General features: G+C 35.8%; 2 protein-coding genes across 2 annotated transcripts in view; one reads left to right on the top strand and one right to left on the bottom strand.

Moving 5' to 3' along the window:
* fz (frizzled) overlaps nucleotides 1-14,364 on the top strand; it is a 118,971-nt gene that overhangs the window by 55,017 nt on the left and 49,590 nt on the right. Inside the window, exons 3-4 of the mRNA XM_068293867.1 lie at nucleotides 2,726-2,920; nucleotides 3,062-3,287. Coding sequence (XP_068149968.1) covers nucleotides 2,726-2,920; nucleotides 3,062-3,287 — 421 coding nt within the window. The remainder of the gene's footprint in view (nucleotides 1-2,725; nucleotides 2,921-3,061; nucleotides 3,288-14,364) is intronic.
* LOC137579930 (histidine-rich glycoprotein) lies at nucleotides 13,046-13,557 on the bottom strand. The gene has a single exon (XM_068293825.1). It carries the CDS (start codon nucleotides 13,486-13,488, stop codon nucleotides 13,186-13,188), a length of 303 nt encoding a protein of 100 aa, XP_068149926.1. The 5' UTR covers nucleotides 13,489-13,557; the 3' UTR covers nucleotides 13,046-13,185.

The following is a 14,364-nucleotide window of genomic DNA, read 5'->3' as shown; positions in this document are numbered from 1 at the left end:
GTAACGCACACTACAGTAGTTGTAAAGTTTTAAATATAATATTATGGGAAGCTAATAATAAGGAAACAATCATGTTAAATATGTTGGCCACTTGGCCAGAAAAATTTCTTGGGTCGGTGTTTAAAATGAATAAGGAAAATAATTTAGAAAGAGCATTGCAATAAGTAAAGAAAAGAAAATTTAAATACCGACTTTAGTGGGCCAGTATGTAATGGGCGTTAACTGCGTGTTTAGATTTTAAAATGTTTAATAAATGAGGAAACAAATTTAGGAGAAAAAATGTGTTGACGGCAGAAGAAGTAAAATCGAATGAGGTTTTTTGGCAAAGCGTCAGCCTTTTATACTGTGTGAGCTGAACTAGTTCTACATTCTAGCTCATAATTATGAACCGCACTAGTTCATTTTGCTCATTTGTGAGTAACTGGTTAAATAAATGAACCAACAAAATTGGAAGGAAACAAATGTTTACGTCTGACATTTATGACATTTATTAAAAAATTTAGGGTTCCAAAATACTCTTCCGCCCAAAGATGGCACTTAAATGGAATTCTGGTAACGCACACTACAGTAGCTGTTAAGTTTTTATAATAAAATTATGGAAAGCTAATAATAAGGAAACAATCATGTTAAATATGTTGGCCACTTGGCTAGGAGAATCTCTTGTGTCTGCATTTATTGAACAATAGAGGTTTCCAAAATTTATGCCAACTTCATTTGAATTCAAAATTTAGGATAGATATCCTAAAACAAATTAAATATGCAAATTTTTCAACTGTTCGATTTTAAGTAAAATCGAAAATCTACTGTCAATAGTTCCACAAAAATGGTACATCATAGTGAAAGATGTATTCATTTGAACTCAAAACTTAAAGTAAAAAAATGCCACAATCCAATTGGTCTAAATTTAAAAAAAGGGCGACGGAAAGTGGTACCACGCAAAAACATTAGAATTCAAGCTTCTAGTAACGCACACTACAGTAGTTGTAAAGTTTTAAATATAAAATTATGGAAAGCTAATAATAAGGAAACAATCATGTTAAATATGTTGGCCACTTGGCCAGGAGAATCTCTTGGGTCGGTGTTTAAAATGAATAAGGAAAATATTTTAGAAAGAGCATTGCAATAAGTAAAGAAAAGAAATTTTAAATACCGACTTTAGTGGGCCAGTATGTAATGGGCGTTAACTGCGTGTTTAGATTTTAAAATGTTTAATAAATGAGGAAACAAATTTAGGAGAAAAAATGTGTTGACGGCAGAAGAAGTAAAATCGAATGAGGTTTTTTGGCAAAGCGTCAGCCTTTTATACTGTGTGAGCTGAACTAGTTCCTAGTTCTAGCTCATAAATATGAACCACACTATTTCATTTTGCTCATTTGTGAGTAACTGGTTAAATAAATGAACCAACAAAATTGGAAGGAAACAAATGTTTACGTCTGACATTTATGACATTTATTAAAAAATTTAGGGTTCCAAAATACTCTTCCGCCCAAAGATGGCACTTAAATGGAATTCTGGTAACGCACACTACAGTAGCTGTTAAGTTTTTAATATAAAATTATGGAAAGCTAATAATAAGGAAACAATCATGTTAAATATGTTGGCCACTTGGCCAGGAGAATCTCTTGGGTCGGTGTTTAAAATGAATAAGGAAAATATTTTAGAAAGAGCATTGCAATAAGTAAAGAAAAGAAATTTTAAATACCGACTTTAGTGGGCCAGTATGTAATGGGCGTTAACTGCGTGTTTAGATTTTAAAATGTTTAATAAACGAGGAAACAAATTTAGGAGAAAAAATGTGTTGACGGCAGAAGAAGTAAAATCGAATGAGGTTTTTTGGCAAAGCGTCAGCCTTTTATACTGTGTGAGCTGAACTAGTTCATAGTTCTAGCTCATAATTATGAACCACACTAGTTCAGTTTGCTCATTTGTGAGTAGCTGGTTCGATATACCAGTAAATATTTATTGTTGCCAGATGCCTTTTTGAAACTTTTGTTAGCACTATTCTCAACATTGTTGTGTTTACAATATATCTTGATTTTTTAGAACAAATATAGTTCAGAATACAAGATTCGGCGGACAGAGCAGCCAAATATTGCTCGAATTTATAATTTAGAGTAAAACATTTGGCTGCCAGGGAGGTCAAACAACGCGCAAATAAAAAATAGCGTTTGCCAACACTGAAATCTAGCTTTAGCCGATTTTTCCACTTTTCAACACTGAAATTTCGAGTAGCTTCAGTAAATATTTACCCAGGAATTATGTCCCATAACGAAAATGGTTTCTTAAACTATTTATGTATTTATTTTTTTTTTTTTTTGTGGTTTAAGGGATTCTTGAACTAAGTATCTTACGTTTTCGTTTGGTGCCACACTGATAAAATGTTAAGAGACTCGACTTTACCTCATTAGGGTCATTTGCCTTCCCCCTTTGCACACCCGCCCATCTTTCGCTCAGTCTTGTCGAGTTTCGCATGAAAGAAATGAGCAAATCGTTAAATAAATAGCACAACAATCACAATCAGCTAATACGTAGTGCCTAATGACCAGGCAGGAGATCCTTAATAGAGGTACCCCTAATGCATTTTTAAGGGACTCGAGCGAGTCCAGTTGTGGCGGACCTTCAAAGACTTCTCTTAATTAAATTTAAATTTATATTTAATACGATTCATACTCATGTCCCAACTGTATCTCTTATTCTTTCCCCATCTGTCTGTCTCTCTCTGCAGGTGCTTACGTTCCTGATTGACTCGTCGCGTTTTCGTTATCCAGAGCGGGCAATTGTCTTTCTCGCCGTTTGCTATCTTGTGGTGGGATGTGCCTATGTGGCTGGATTGGGTGCTGGCGATTCGGTTTCGTGCCGTGAGCCATTTCCGCCGCCCGTTAAATTGGGACGCTTGCAGATGATGTCCACCATAACGCAGGTAAGGCAAACAAATAAACAAAAAAAAGAAAGTAGTACAAAAAGACCAACAAGAAACATTCGTATAAAACAAAAATGAAACATTTTCCCCCTCGGAATATTTTACATTTTTTATTTACACATCCTTCTCTCCGGCTCACAGGGTCATCGTCAGACGACCGCCTGCACCGTATTATTCATGGCATTGTATTTCTGTTGCATGGCCGCATTTGCCTGGTGGTCGTGCTTGGCATTCGCCTGGTTCCTGGCTGCTGGCCTCAAATGGGGCCACGAGGCAATTGAAAATAAATCACATTTATTCCATTTGGTTGCTTGGGCTGTTCCCGCACTCCAAACGATATCCGTGTTGGCCCTGGCTAAAGTTGAAGGTGAGTACTGCTGTCAAAAACGACAAGTTCCTACTACTTATAGACTTTCGACCTTGAACTCATCTAAACTTTCCAACTTCACCCATTCCCTAACTTAAGAAAAAAAAAAAAAAAACATCGGCTTTACCAGATGGAAGAGAATCTCATCATAAATTACCAACACTTAATAGACTCACAAGCCAAGAAAATTTTCAAGTCTTAAACCACAAGCGGGACCTCCCCTTTCCTCTTCATCTTTCGTTTGAAAGCAATTTCATCGTGTAAGACGAAACCGTCATTAGACATCATTTGTGGCATTAACTGTATCTATTTCAACGATGCCCCAGAAAAAAAAAAAAACACAAAAAATGAAGAATAAAAAACCAAAGTAAACTTAACCCAAATGAGACCCGAAAAAAGTGATGGACTAGTAGAAAACACAGTGGAACAAGTGAATCTTATGACAGAAAACAGATGAAAAACTTTGCAAACCATTCGATTGAGAAAGTTTAGATTTGTATGTATTAGATTTGGTTTTCATTCGTTTTCTAAAAGGTAAACAAAATATGCAGCAAACACAACCAACAGTTTGATTAATTCGATAACATTAGTTGGCTTATGCACAATTACTCTTTATACTAGTGCGTTTCATTAATATTCAATTTAAGGTAAATAATATTAACTTTTTGATGGATTTGGGCCCACTGTTAAGTACATGTAGCAACAGTGCGTGCCGCCCGTTTCACAGTCATTTTGTGGTTCATTTCAGAAAACAGGCCCAAATTGTGAGTTGAGTTAGCCGCGATTTCTAAGCAATTTAATGACCTACGTGGTCTAAACCAGACACGAAATAAATCTTTTTCTTGAAAATAAACACAACAAAATATATACATATGTATGTACATATACAAAACACGAAAAAATGAAATGTTAAACAAAATGGCAGCTAAAATGGTCACATTAAAGTGCCATAAAAAAGGCAAGACCCCAAGTTCAAGTCGATGTTTCGTTTCTTTAATTTTTGGCAGAAGATGAAGGAAACGTAACACGCGGAGGGCGGAGAACGGGGGAATAAAGGGGGCGCATGCTAGAGAAGAGAATTAGGATTTCTCTTTGGCCCATTCTCTGGGCTTCAATTCACATTTTTGGGGGCTTAATTAGATTGCGGCTTAATGACTCAATTGTGTTTGGCATTATGGCGCATTAGAATTGGTAGCAGAGGGAAGGCGTCGGGCTGGTTATCTATCCTACTCCCACTTCCCACCGCCCCGCCTTGCGATCCGGCAACCACTTCAATTTCCAATATGACCAGGCCAGTAATTAAATACAGCAGCACATGATTATGCCTTGTTAGTCAAATCGAATGAAAGTCATGGACAATTTAGGCAAAAAGAGCCCAAACATTAACCGGGCCTATTGTTGATGGGCTATTTTGTGAATTGTAGTAGTCGAGTCGATGGCGGACGATTTAAGGATTGAAGAAAGGGGAGTGACGTTTTCGATAAAGTGTGGTTAGGTATAGGCTTAACACTCGGATTATTGCAGTCAAGTGGGAAATTGCGAATTAGCAGAGAATGCTAATTGAACATAAATGTGTAAGTTCGGCATCGGATGAATTCATGTGGCAGTTATATTTTTGTGTATTTGAATTATCTGAAATCTATAAGGTATTTACATTAGTTTTGATTATGAAACATAATAATTAATGTGTGTTTGGTGTAATTAGTAAATCTCATGATTAGTAGAGACAACTATTAAATTTTTATCGACCATTTAGACGGTTTGCATTTTCCATTGTCATTCATCATAACTTAATGTTAGTCGAAAGACTAATGCTTTCAATTTTATTGATTAATTTATAGAAAATATCATAAAAAATGGCAATTTTAGTTGTAAAAGTAAATTATTGTTTAAAAGAAAAATTCCCTATAAATACGAATTTTGTAAATCGATAAAGGATGAGCAAATACGAATTGCTTCCATCTAAACTGTCTGCCATCCTCGTTCTCCGACCGCCTTCTCTATCAAGCAGACACTTCTTCGCTAATGCATGCAAAATGCCAAAGCCATAAAAAACATATTTTCCCAACACTCCTCACATTATAATAAAAATGAAAAAAAAAAAAAAAAAAAATGAGAGAAAAAAAACATTAAAAGGCAGAGCCAAACGATTTATGAAAAAATCTTTGCCTGAAACCAAACCGACCCAAAAGAAGAAGCAACCAGCAGAGCAGCAGTAGGGAAAATAAGAAAAACCAAAATGATGACTTAATGCACTCCACAGACAGAAAGACAGACGGATGGACGGACAGAGCAGGCGGCACTCCTTGAGTAGTACCCCCAATGTGAACGAAAAGCGAACGGTAAATGGAAAGGAACAGGCATTGGAAAGCAAAGGAACCAGGCTCAAGCCCAAGACCTCCAACTCTATACAGAAACCATTCAACGACAATTAATGTTAAATTTAAAAATACATTATTTTAATGTGTCGTCAGTTGGGTGTGAGAGAAAGAGTGTGTCAGACAATGAGAGAGAGCAAGCGAGAGAGTAATAGAGTGAGAAGAGAAAAGCTGTTGCTTGAGTAAACATAGACCGGAGACCGAAGCATCGAACGCAAAGCGACCAAAGCGAAGAGCCTTCTCACCAAGGCTCCACAAGCTACGCCGTCAGCTACGTGCATTGAATTTGTAATTTGCGCACGTTTCGCTGCAAAACATTGAATAATGCTCACCAGATAGGAGGTATATAGCAGCAGCAGTAGTAGTATTTCCCTTCACTCCCCTTCAGTCAACTCCAATCTTCCTCCTGGGCGTACAACAAACACTTTTTCTTCTTCAGTCTTGTCTCTTGTGTCAAGTAAATAAACGAACAGCCGAAAACGGGAAGCTACCAATTTGTATTGACTGCGTTAAACGTTGGCAGCTCATTTGATGGATTTCCCTTTTTGCCTATGAATCATCAACCATCCGCCCCATCAGCCCCATCATCCACCTGGCGGTGGCTAGCATAAATGTGTCTCGAAGAGATTTTTTTCTTTTGTCGTTTTGTTGTTGTTGCTGTAGTTGTTGTAGCGTCTGTGCATTTAATTTATGTTAAATGCCTTCGACACACAAACAAACAAACACACACACACACAGAAAACCATTGACATGCGTTTGGCATACAAATGAAACATAGAGACGAAACAAAGCTCTCTAACAAATAAATAGTTCTGTGACTTCTTCTTTTGATTAAGGCAGAGAACAAATAAGCTTATGAAAAACTTGACTCCAGAATCTTAATCGAAACAAACTAGAAAATTAAATCGTTTGGATTTTGAACAAGTTAAACAATAGTTTTGAAGTTTCGATTCACAACTTGAAATATATATTTGTATATATAAATATATAAAATAAACATTAACCTACAAAATGTTCCTTATGGGAAAAACTGATCATAAAAGGTATTGCAGTTAATGATTTTAAGAGCTAGAGCCATTAAATTTAGTCTGCAAACTCCCTATTGATATTTGGAATTCTAAATTCATAAGCGACTTGTACTAAGTAGTAGAGATGTCAATTTAGATATCAACAAGATGTCAACTTTCTATTAAAACAATCTAAAGAGGAAATCTACAAAGACAAATCTCCAAAAGAATCGACAATTTTGACCAAGCTATTCTTCGTTCTTGTTAGAATACGGTTTTGATTTGTTTTCAAATTATTTAATAAAATTTAGAAAAAAAAAACATGATATAGTGTATTTTAAGTCTCGGTGTGGGTGTCCTAAAATAATTTGTTACTTCTTTTTTGTGAAAAATTAGCTACAGTTTGTCTAGGCATTTATTATCATATTTTGTTGTTGTTGCTTGCAACAATTATTTCATTTTTAAAACTGGCACAAAAATATGCAAATTAAGTCGAGAAAAGAAGAAGAATAACCAAAGAGATGAAAGGAGAAGAAGCCAGAAAACGTCGAGAATGTTAAAAGAAAAGAAAATTAACAATTTGTTGCGCTTTTGCGCAAAATTATATGCCGCGGAGTTGAGTTCGAGTTGTTGTAAGTCGACCAAGAGCCGCATTTTTCTACCATTTGTCAAGTTATTAAGAAGCTCAGTAGAGCCGAGAGGAGAGGAGGTGGTAAACGAGAATGCTAAAGAAAAAGAAACCAACCAACTGGCTATGAAATTAACATAATTTATCCAAGTCCAAGTTGCATTAGTTGGCATTGGGAATTGAGCACACGGAGGAGAGTAGGGTAAAAAGAAAAGAGTCAGAGACTAAGTCAGAGAAAGAGGGAATGGAAGAGTGGGACTTATCGGGAATGGCATAAAAAAAGTGGACTTGGCTATGAATGATTTATATTAAATATGCACATAGAATACGAGCGAAACGAATGCACAAAGAAAGAGAGAGAGAGAGAGAGGTGGAGTTTTCCAGATAGTTTTTGTAGATAAAATGCATTAAGTGTGTTTTGAGTCAGCTAAAAAATAAGAAAATATGTACACACACACATACATACATACATGTATACGTGTATATTATGCAAGTGCAGAATTTAAGTAAATTTGCTTCGGCAATAATCTGTATAAGCATCTCAAAATACTCCAACTTCTAACCATAAAGGTTACCCTGGCAACAATCATCTCACAACTTGAATGAAAATGAAAAGAGAATGAAATGAAATGGCAAAAGCTAAAGCTAAAGCCAAAGCCAAATCCAAGCCAATTCATACCCCTCGCATGCAAGTCACATACGAGACGACCGACAGCAAAATGGACTACAGTTTGCTCTGGCCGGGAACTCATAAACGTAAACCAATGAAATTTTCTTTAATTGAAAGCTTAAACCGAATGCCAAAATACACTTAAATTGTAAAAGAATTGTGTTGTTTCAGACGTTCTGGGCTTCTCTTTTGAAATTTTGACTTAAATCAAATTCAGAAAGAACCTCATAATCAGAAAGAGAAATTTGTGTAACAAATTCATATTACTTATACGACCTGTTGCCATTTTTTAACCCAAAACAAAATGCTTTATATCTTTAATATCTACGGATATCGACATATTAAAACTGAAACTTTTTATACATAAGTGATATACATAGGAGTTTTAACTTAGATCACGTATACGCCATGTTGCATGGAAAGGAAAACTTATTCAAAGCTTGTATTTACAAATTACACTAAACAGATTAGAATAATGATTAAAATGTCTTAGTTTTTGGCCAACTAGTATTAACTGCAGGTGAAATTGATCAAATTTCTATAGTATAAAGTTTGAGTTGCCATCACTTTGCTTAAGTTGATTGACTCTAAAATTACACTTGCAGTGAAATTCAAACAAAAGACAATGTGTAATGAAGAAGCGACAATCGTAGTTGTTGGCCAGGGCAACTTGCAGGACAACAATAACAACAACCAGAACAACCACAACAATTTTGTGCGTTGAATGCGGCATGCGGCAAAAGTTATGCGCGCACTTTGACGCGTAAAACCGGTAGCTAAAATGGCTGCCAATGACAAGGAAGATGATGATGATGATGATAATGATGATAATGATGATGATAATGATGATTATTGCAATGACGACGAAGACGTTGATGACAAAAAAAAAAAAAAAAAAGAAAAGAAGGAAAAATGAAATGAAGAGAGACAAGCAAAAAGCGTGGAAGCGTGCGTGAGCCATGTGGTATAGCATTTGCAGTTGCAGTTGCAGCAACTGATATGCTGTCTGAGATACCGCGAATGTTGTCGCTACATTGACTACATGAGAGACCAGCAACAACAACAACAACAGAAACAACAACATGTTGCTACTGCTATTACTGATGCCACATTTGCCACTGTCTCTCCAGCTTCAGCTTTGGCATCAATTTCAGCTTTAGTTTCAGTTTCAGTTAGCTTGTTGTCATAGCTACTATACAATTGCCGCAGTAAGAACAGGGTACTTGATCTGTGTCTTTTAAGCATATGTATATTCTTGTGAAATTGTTTGTATTTTTTATCACATAAGACATTTAAATAACTAACTCTGGACAACTTTCTATCAGCTAATTAGCTGATATCTTTGTTGGAAAAGGGCTTTAGTCATTACACAGGGCTTTATATTGGGTTCATTTCTCAATTCATTTCAATCTCATTCAATTTCGACATTTTAGAGTACTCTGATCTCGACTTGTTTCTTGCTTGCTGTCGCTACTGCGGCTTCTTTATAAAATTTTTATTATTTTTTCGTTTTTGTTGACGTTAAATTCATTGTGAACGTGATCCATTTGGCTAATGTCATTTTTCGAAGAACGTAATCTAACAATTTTGCTTTATTATCGCCATCGATGCTGGGCTATGGACTTTTGGGGAAATTATTTTGCATAGCAATTTAAATAATTACAGTGAGAGAACAAACTTGCCAAATGCTAACGGCTTTGATCATTATAAACTCATATAGATATCGTATGTAACCTTCCATCTACAGCCATCTATCTATCTATATACATATCTTAAAAGTTGGCCGCTTTGATGGTGGTCTCTCTCTCTCTCTCTTCGACTAATTTGTAGCAATTAAATTCATTAATTCAAATTAATATGATTTGCGTTCCGCTTCTTTTTTTTTTTTTTTGGCGCCCAAGGCTAAAAAAAAAAGAATACCGAAAATGAGAGACAAAATACAAAGGAAAACTGTAAAAAAAAAAGTCTAAAAAAAAAAATCACAAAAAGATGGTAAGGGCCAATGACCAGAAGGTAACAATGTTGGGGCGGTCTCATGGCTAAGTGTGAAAAAAGAATGTTAATGATGCGGGTTAACACCCAAAAATAAATGTCCAGACAGAGACTAATGAATATAGAAGGTACAATCAAAGAAAGATCCTAATTGAAGTTGGCAAACAGAGAGCAGCAGAAAACAAAATTATAATTATACAAAATATTTCAAAGTCAGGATTTTGTTTGTTGCCTTTTTATAACGAAATGACAAGTTTAAGCATTTTTGAGTGAAATCTTTTTTATACCCCATGATTAATATTATTCATAGCCTTACCGAATTGACTTTCCATCATTGAATCATTCACTGATCATGCCTGGTAACTTACTGACACTTACAAAACTTACATAAAAAATTACATAGCAACTACGGATAGCTGTTAGCCCGTGTTGCATCTGCCTGGTCATTAAAATGTTAAAAAAAAATAAATAAATCCTAATGAAAAGGATGCGCGGAATTTGTTGCCATAAAAATTCATTAGATTTTACGATTGACATAAAATGGTTTTGCCTTATTGCTTAATTATCGACGAACAGAGCCTCTTGATTGTCTCTTTAAGGAAAAGTTTTTAGCTTTGTTGAGCCACTCTAATGCATACACTCAGAAACAAAGGGAAAAAAATCACCCAAGACAAATTATAGTAAAACTTATCTAATCAAATGTCTATATTCAATGTTTAAAGTCTTAACCATCAATTTCGCCACATTCTAAGCTGATAAGTAGACCAACCTTTTGACACCGCATTTCCCCTTTTCTAATCTAAGTATGTGTGTTTGTTTGTGTGTGTGTCTGGCACAAGACAATTTCGTAGGAATTTTCAATAAGATTGGCATTTAAGAGGCTTACGGCCCCCTTGTCATACCCCTCCCCTTGACCACACAAAACTGACCGCAATGACAACAATTCAATTAAATCGCATGAAATTAATAAATCAATGGGTTATACAAAATGTTTGCCAATTACAAGCCATTTAGAAATGTTTGTCACCCAAAAACGCTAATTAGCCAACAGCCACCATATAAAGTTGGCTATATTCACATTCTGAAAAATATATGTAAGCCCACATATGTATGTACACACATACATACATGTAAATCCATTTCGCGGCCTGTCATAAAATGCAAAATGTTGCCCCCAAATAACGAAATGGTGTGGGTTGTCGATACGACACCTGGAAATATTGGTAATTAAAATTTTGGCTGGGCCCCCCCCTTTCCATTCGTTTGGTGGGCAAAGCGGAAGCAGCGGGTTTTACATTTTTTTCTTTTTTTTTTTCGCTTAGCTCCGACGCCTGTCTAATAATGTTGTAAAACATGTTGCCATTAAGTGAGGCGGCAGACACAAAAAAAAAGACCAACAAACACGCCCAAAAAAGCAAAAGGCAAAAACAAACCATAAAACAGGAGATTGAATATTGAATTTGTAGGTAGTCGTTATGTATTGCTGTTGTATTTGTATAAACCATTGGAAATATGATATGTGCCTATCTATATATGTATGTATGTATACATATTATGATCATCAGTGAAATGACATTATACTTATCCTTGTTGTTGTTGCATTTGGTTTCTTTTCTGTCATTAAAATGTGCAATATGTCAGCTAAATTGATATAGAATGCAAATGGAAACATGATTTTTTTATGGGTACGACTCGAACAATGACCTGTAATAGATTATTTTTATATTATTGAATTTGAATTTGAACTAGTTATATTCATCATTACTAAAACTTTACATTTTTCATCATTTCTATACAATAACGTGAACATTTAGGACCTAGAATTAGTCACCCTTTTCTGATACAGGACACGTTTTACTTAGGAGTAAAGTTAACCAATCTCAAAATATATTTAAGTCGTAGCACATTTGCTTTCTTCTTTCAGTTTGTTTCATTCTTAATAAGTTCTTCCAATCTTCCGTGTAGTCCATCATTTAAATAGGGTATCAAATATTATTTTAGATCAGTTCCCGTTGACAACTTGCACTAATGGAATCGGTAGCAATGTTTTCTCTACCATTTCAACAACAACAGCAACAGCAACTGTCAATTAAATATTAAAATTATTTTCAATCGACAAACTAAAAAAACAGATAGAGTGAAAGAGACGAAACGAAAAAAATTAATAGCAACAACTTTGATTTGCATATCAACAATTTTTGGACAATTTCATGTGACAGGCGGCAAATTGACAGCTCCAAATAAATTTCGAAAAGCGAAATAAAAAAAAGGTAATGAGAAAAAATATCGAGTCTAATCCCCACATTGGTTAGGCTAGGCTAGGCCCGGCCATCAGCGTTATTCATGGACGTTGACAATTAATGTCTCAATTCATAAAAATGTCGCTATTTCTCATGCCAAAGTTGCTAGAGCGTTTTTTAATTAAAAAACTTAAATTATGTTTTGCCATATCGTTCATGAAAGTCTGTCGGCTTTATGTATGTATGTATATTCCTTGTATATATGCATACATACATATTTCTTAATTGTTATTTGTATTTAATTATATGAGAGCAACAGCAAGCGCGAAGTGAACTTTACCTTTTACCTGCACAAAAGTTGCTGTTTGGCTTTTTTCTTAATTAAAATGTTTACTTTACATAGTTGTTGATGTTGTTGTTTTTTGTTATTGTTGTTGGCTGAATCTTGGGGCATGTTGTTGAGTGATTGCAATGACGAACCAAGTTGGAAAGATGGGACCTCTCAACGAGTAAAGAGAGAGAGAGAGAGAGAGAGAGATAAACAAAAACAATGGCCAGGAAAAGCAAACAGAAAAAGAAATGCGCACTTGGCAGGGTAAAAAGATACAGATACTTATCAACAGCTAACATCGCAAAGGAAGACAGATATTATGCAAGTTTCTCATGATTTACACTGTTAACTTAAATACCCTTCAAAGAGGCTATTCAAAAAGAGAGTGAAAGCGACGGAAGATACTAGTGTTGACACTTCCACATTCTCATCTGGCTGATCAAATTCTAACAATATAGAACTGTATAGGACTGTCGACTTTCCTTTGACATTTTTTACATTTACTTAACACCTTTTTGTTTTTTTGTTTTCACATTTTTTGTTTATTATAAAATTTTTGTTGAAATAAATAAAATTCGTTGTTTAGGGTTAGAGAGAAAAAAAAAAAAACACCAAATCACAAATGAATCACACATCATGAGCTTTATCCTTGCTAACAGCCATGATGGTGATGTGGAGGACCATGATGATGATGGTGGTGCTCATGGTGTCCATGGTGGTGATCAAAGTGATGATCGTGGTGCCCATGATGATAGTGGTGATCGATATGGTGCGGTGGCCCGTGGTGGTGGTGATGATGATGTGGCGGCGGCGGCGGTGGTGGTCCGTAGTGGTGGTGATGGTGCGGAGGCGGCGGTGGCCCGTGGTGATGATGGTGATGGTGTCCATGGCCTCCCAGGGATACACCGAAATGGATGCCGAATAATCCTCGCTCGTGATCGTGTGGTGGTGGCATGTTGAATATTTTGTATCCTTTTGTTTCTTGTAGAGGTCTTAACTCGTTAGTCAGTGCAATCGAACTGTGATTGAGTGCCAAATGGAATGGCCAATATATATAATTCCCAATAGTTGAGTGCTTGACAAGATAAGATAAGAATATCTTATCTTGAATAGAGGGCAACAGAAGAGAGGTACAGGGCCCAGATTGTAGGTGTGCCACTATGATTCATCCATCTACATTTTGTGAATCACATTGTTGTTCTATGGAGGTGTCATAAAGATTGTGTTATAAAGATTACCCCTAACAGTTAGTCAATCATCAGAGCTAATCGTTGCCCACTTTTTGCCACGGGGTACTTCCCGTATGCCGTAGAGAAAGAAAGAGCCGCAAAAGAAAACAAGAAAAGAAAAAAAACGTATGCCAAAACTAAAAAACATTTCATGAATATGTACCACCCTAAGTTTTCCTTTCAAAACAAAATAAAAAAAAAAAAAAAAAAGAAAAAAAAAAAATACGAAAAGAAAAACTAAACTGCAAGATGCCGACGCCGACAATAATTTCCGCCTCGGCGGCGAAAAGTGCGAGAAAAAAAGAAAAGAAAACACCGAGAAAGAGAGAGACAGAGAGAGAGAGAGAGTGAGTGTGAGCAACATAAAGGAAAAACCAAAACACTTGAGAGAGAAAAAGAAGCATTTTCTATGGAGATTGGGTTGTGGTTACAGGCGTCAGGGAATGCCCCCGTTTAGTGGGTTGGGTTGGATTGCTGTCCCTGCGTCATCTGAAAAGATTTTTAGTGACAATAACTTCTTTTGCTTTTGAGCCTTTTTAATGGTGTGTGTGTGTGTGTGTGTGTGCGTGTATGAAAGGGATGGAGTGGCATGTTTCTCTCTC

The sequence above is a fragment of the Drosophila tropicalis genome, unplaced genomic scaffold (assembly GCF_018151085.1).
Source record: "Drosophila tropicalis isolate 14030-0801.00 unplaced genomic scaffold, ASM1815108v1 contig_805, whole genome shotgun sequence".
Lineage (NCBI taxonomy): Eukaryota > Metazoa > Arthropoda > Insecta > Diptera > Drosophilidae > Drosophila > Drosophila tropicalis.
The sequence above is the reverse complement of the archived record's forward strand: the minus strand, read 5'-3'. Positions and strand labels throughout refer to the sequence as shown.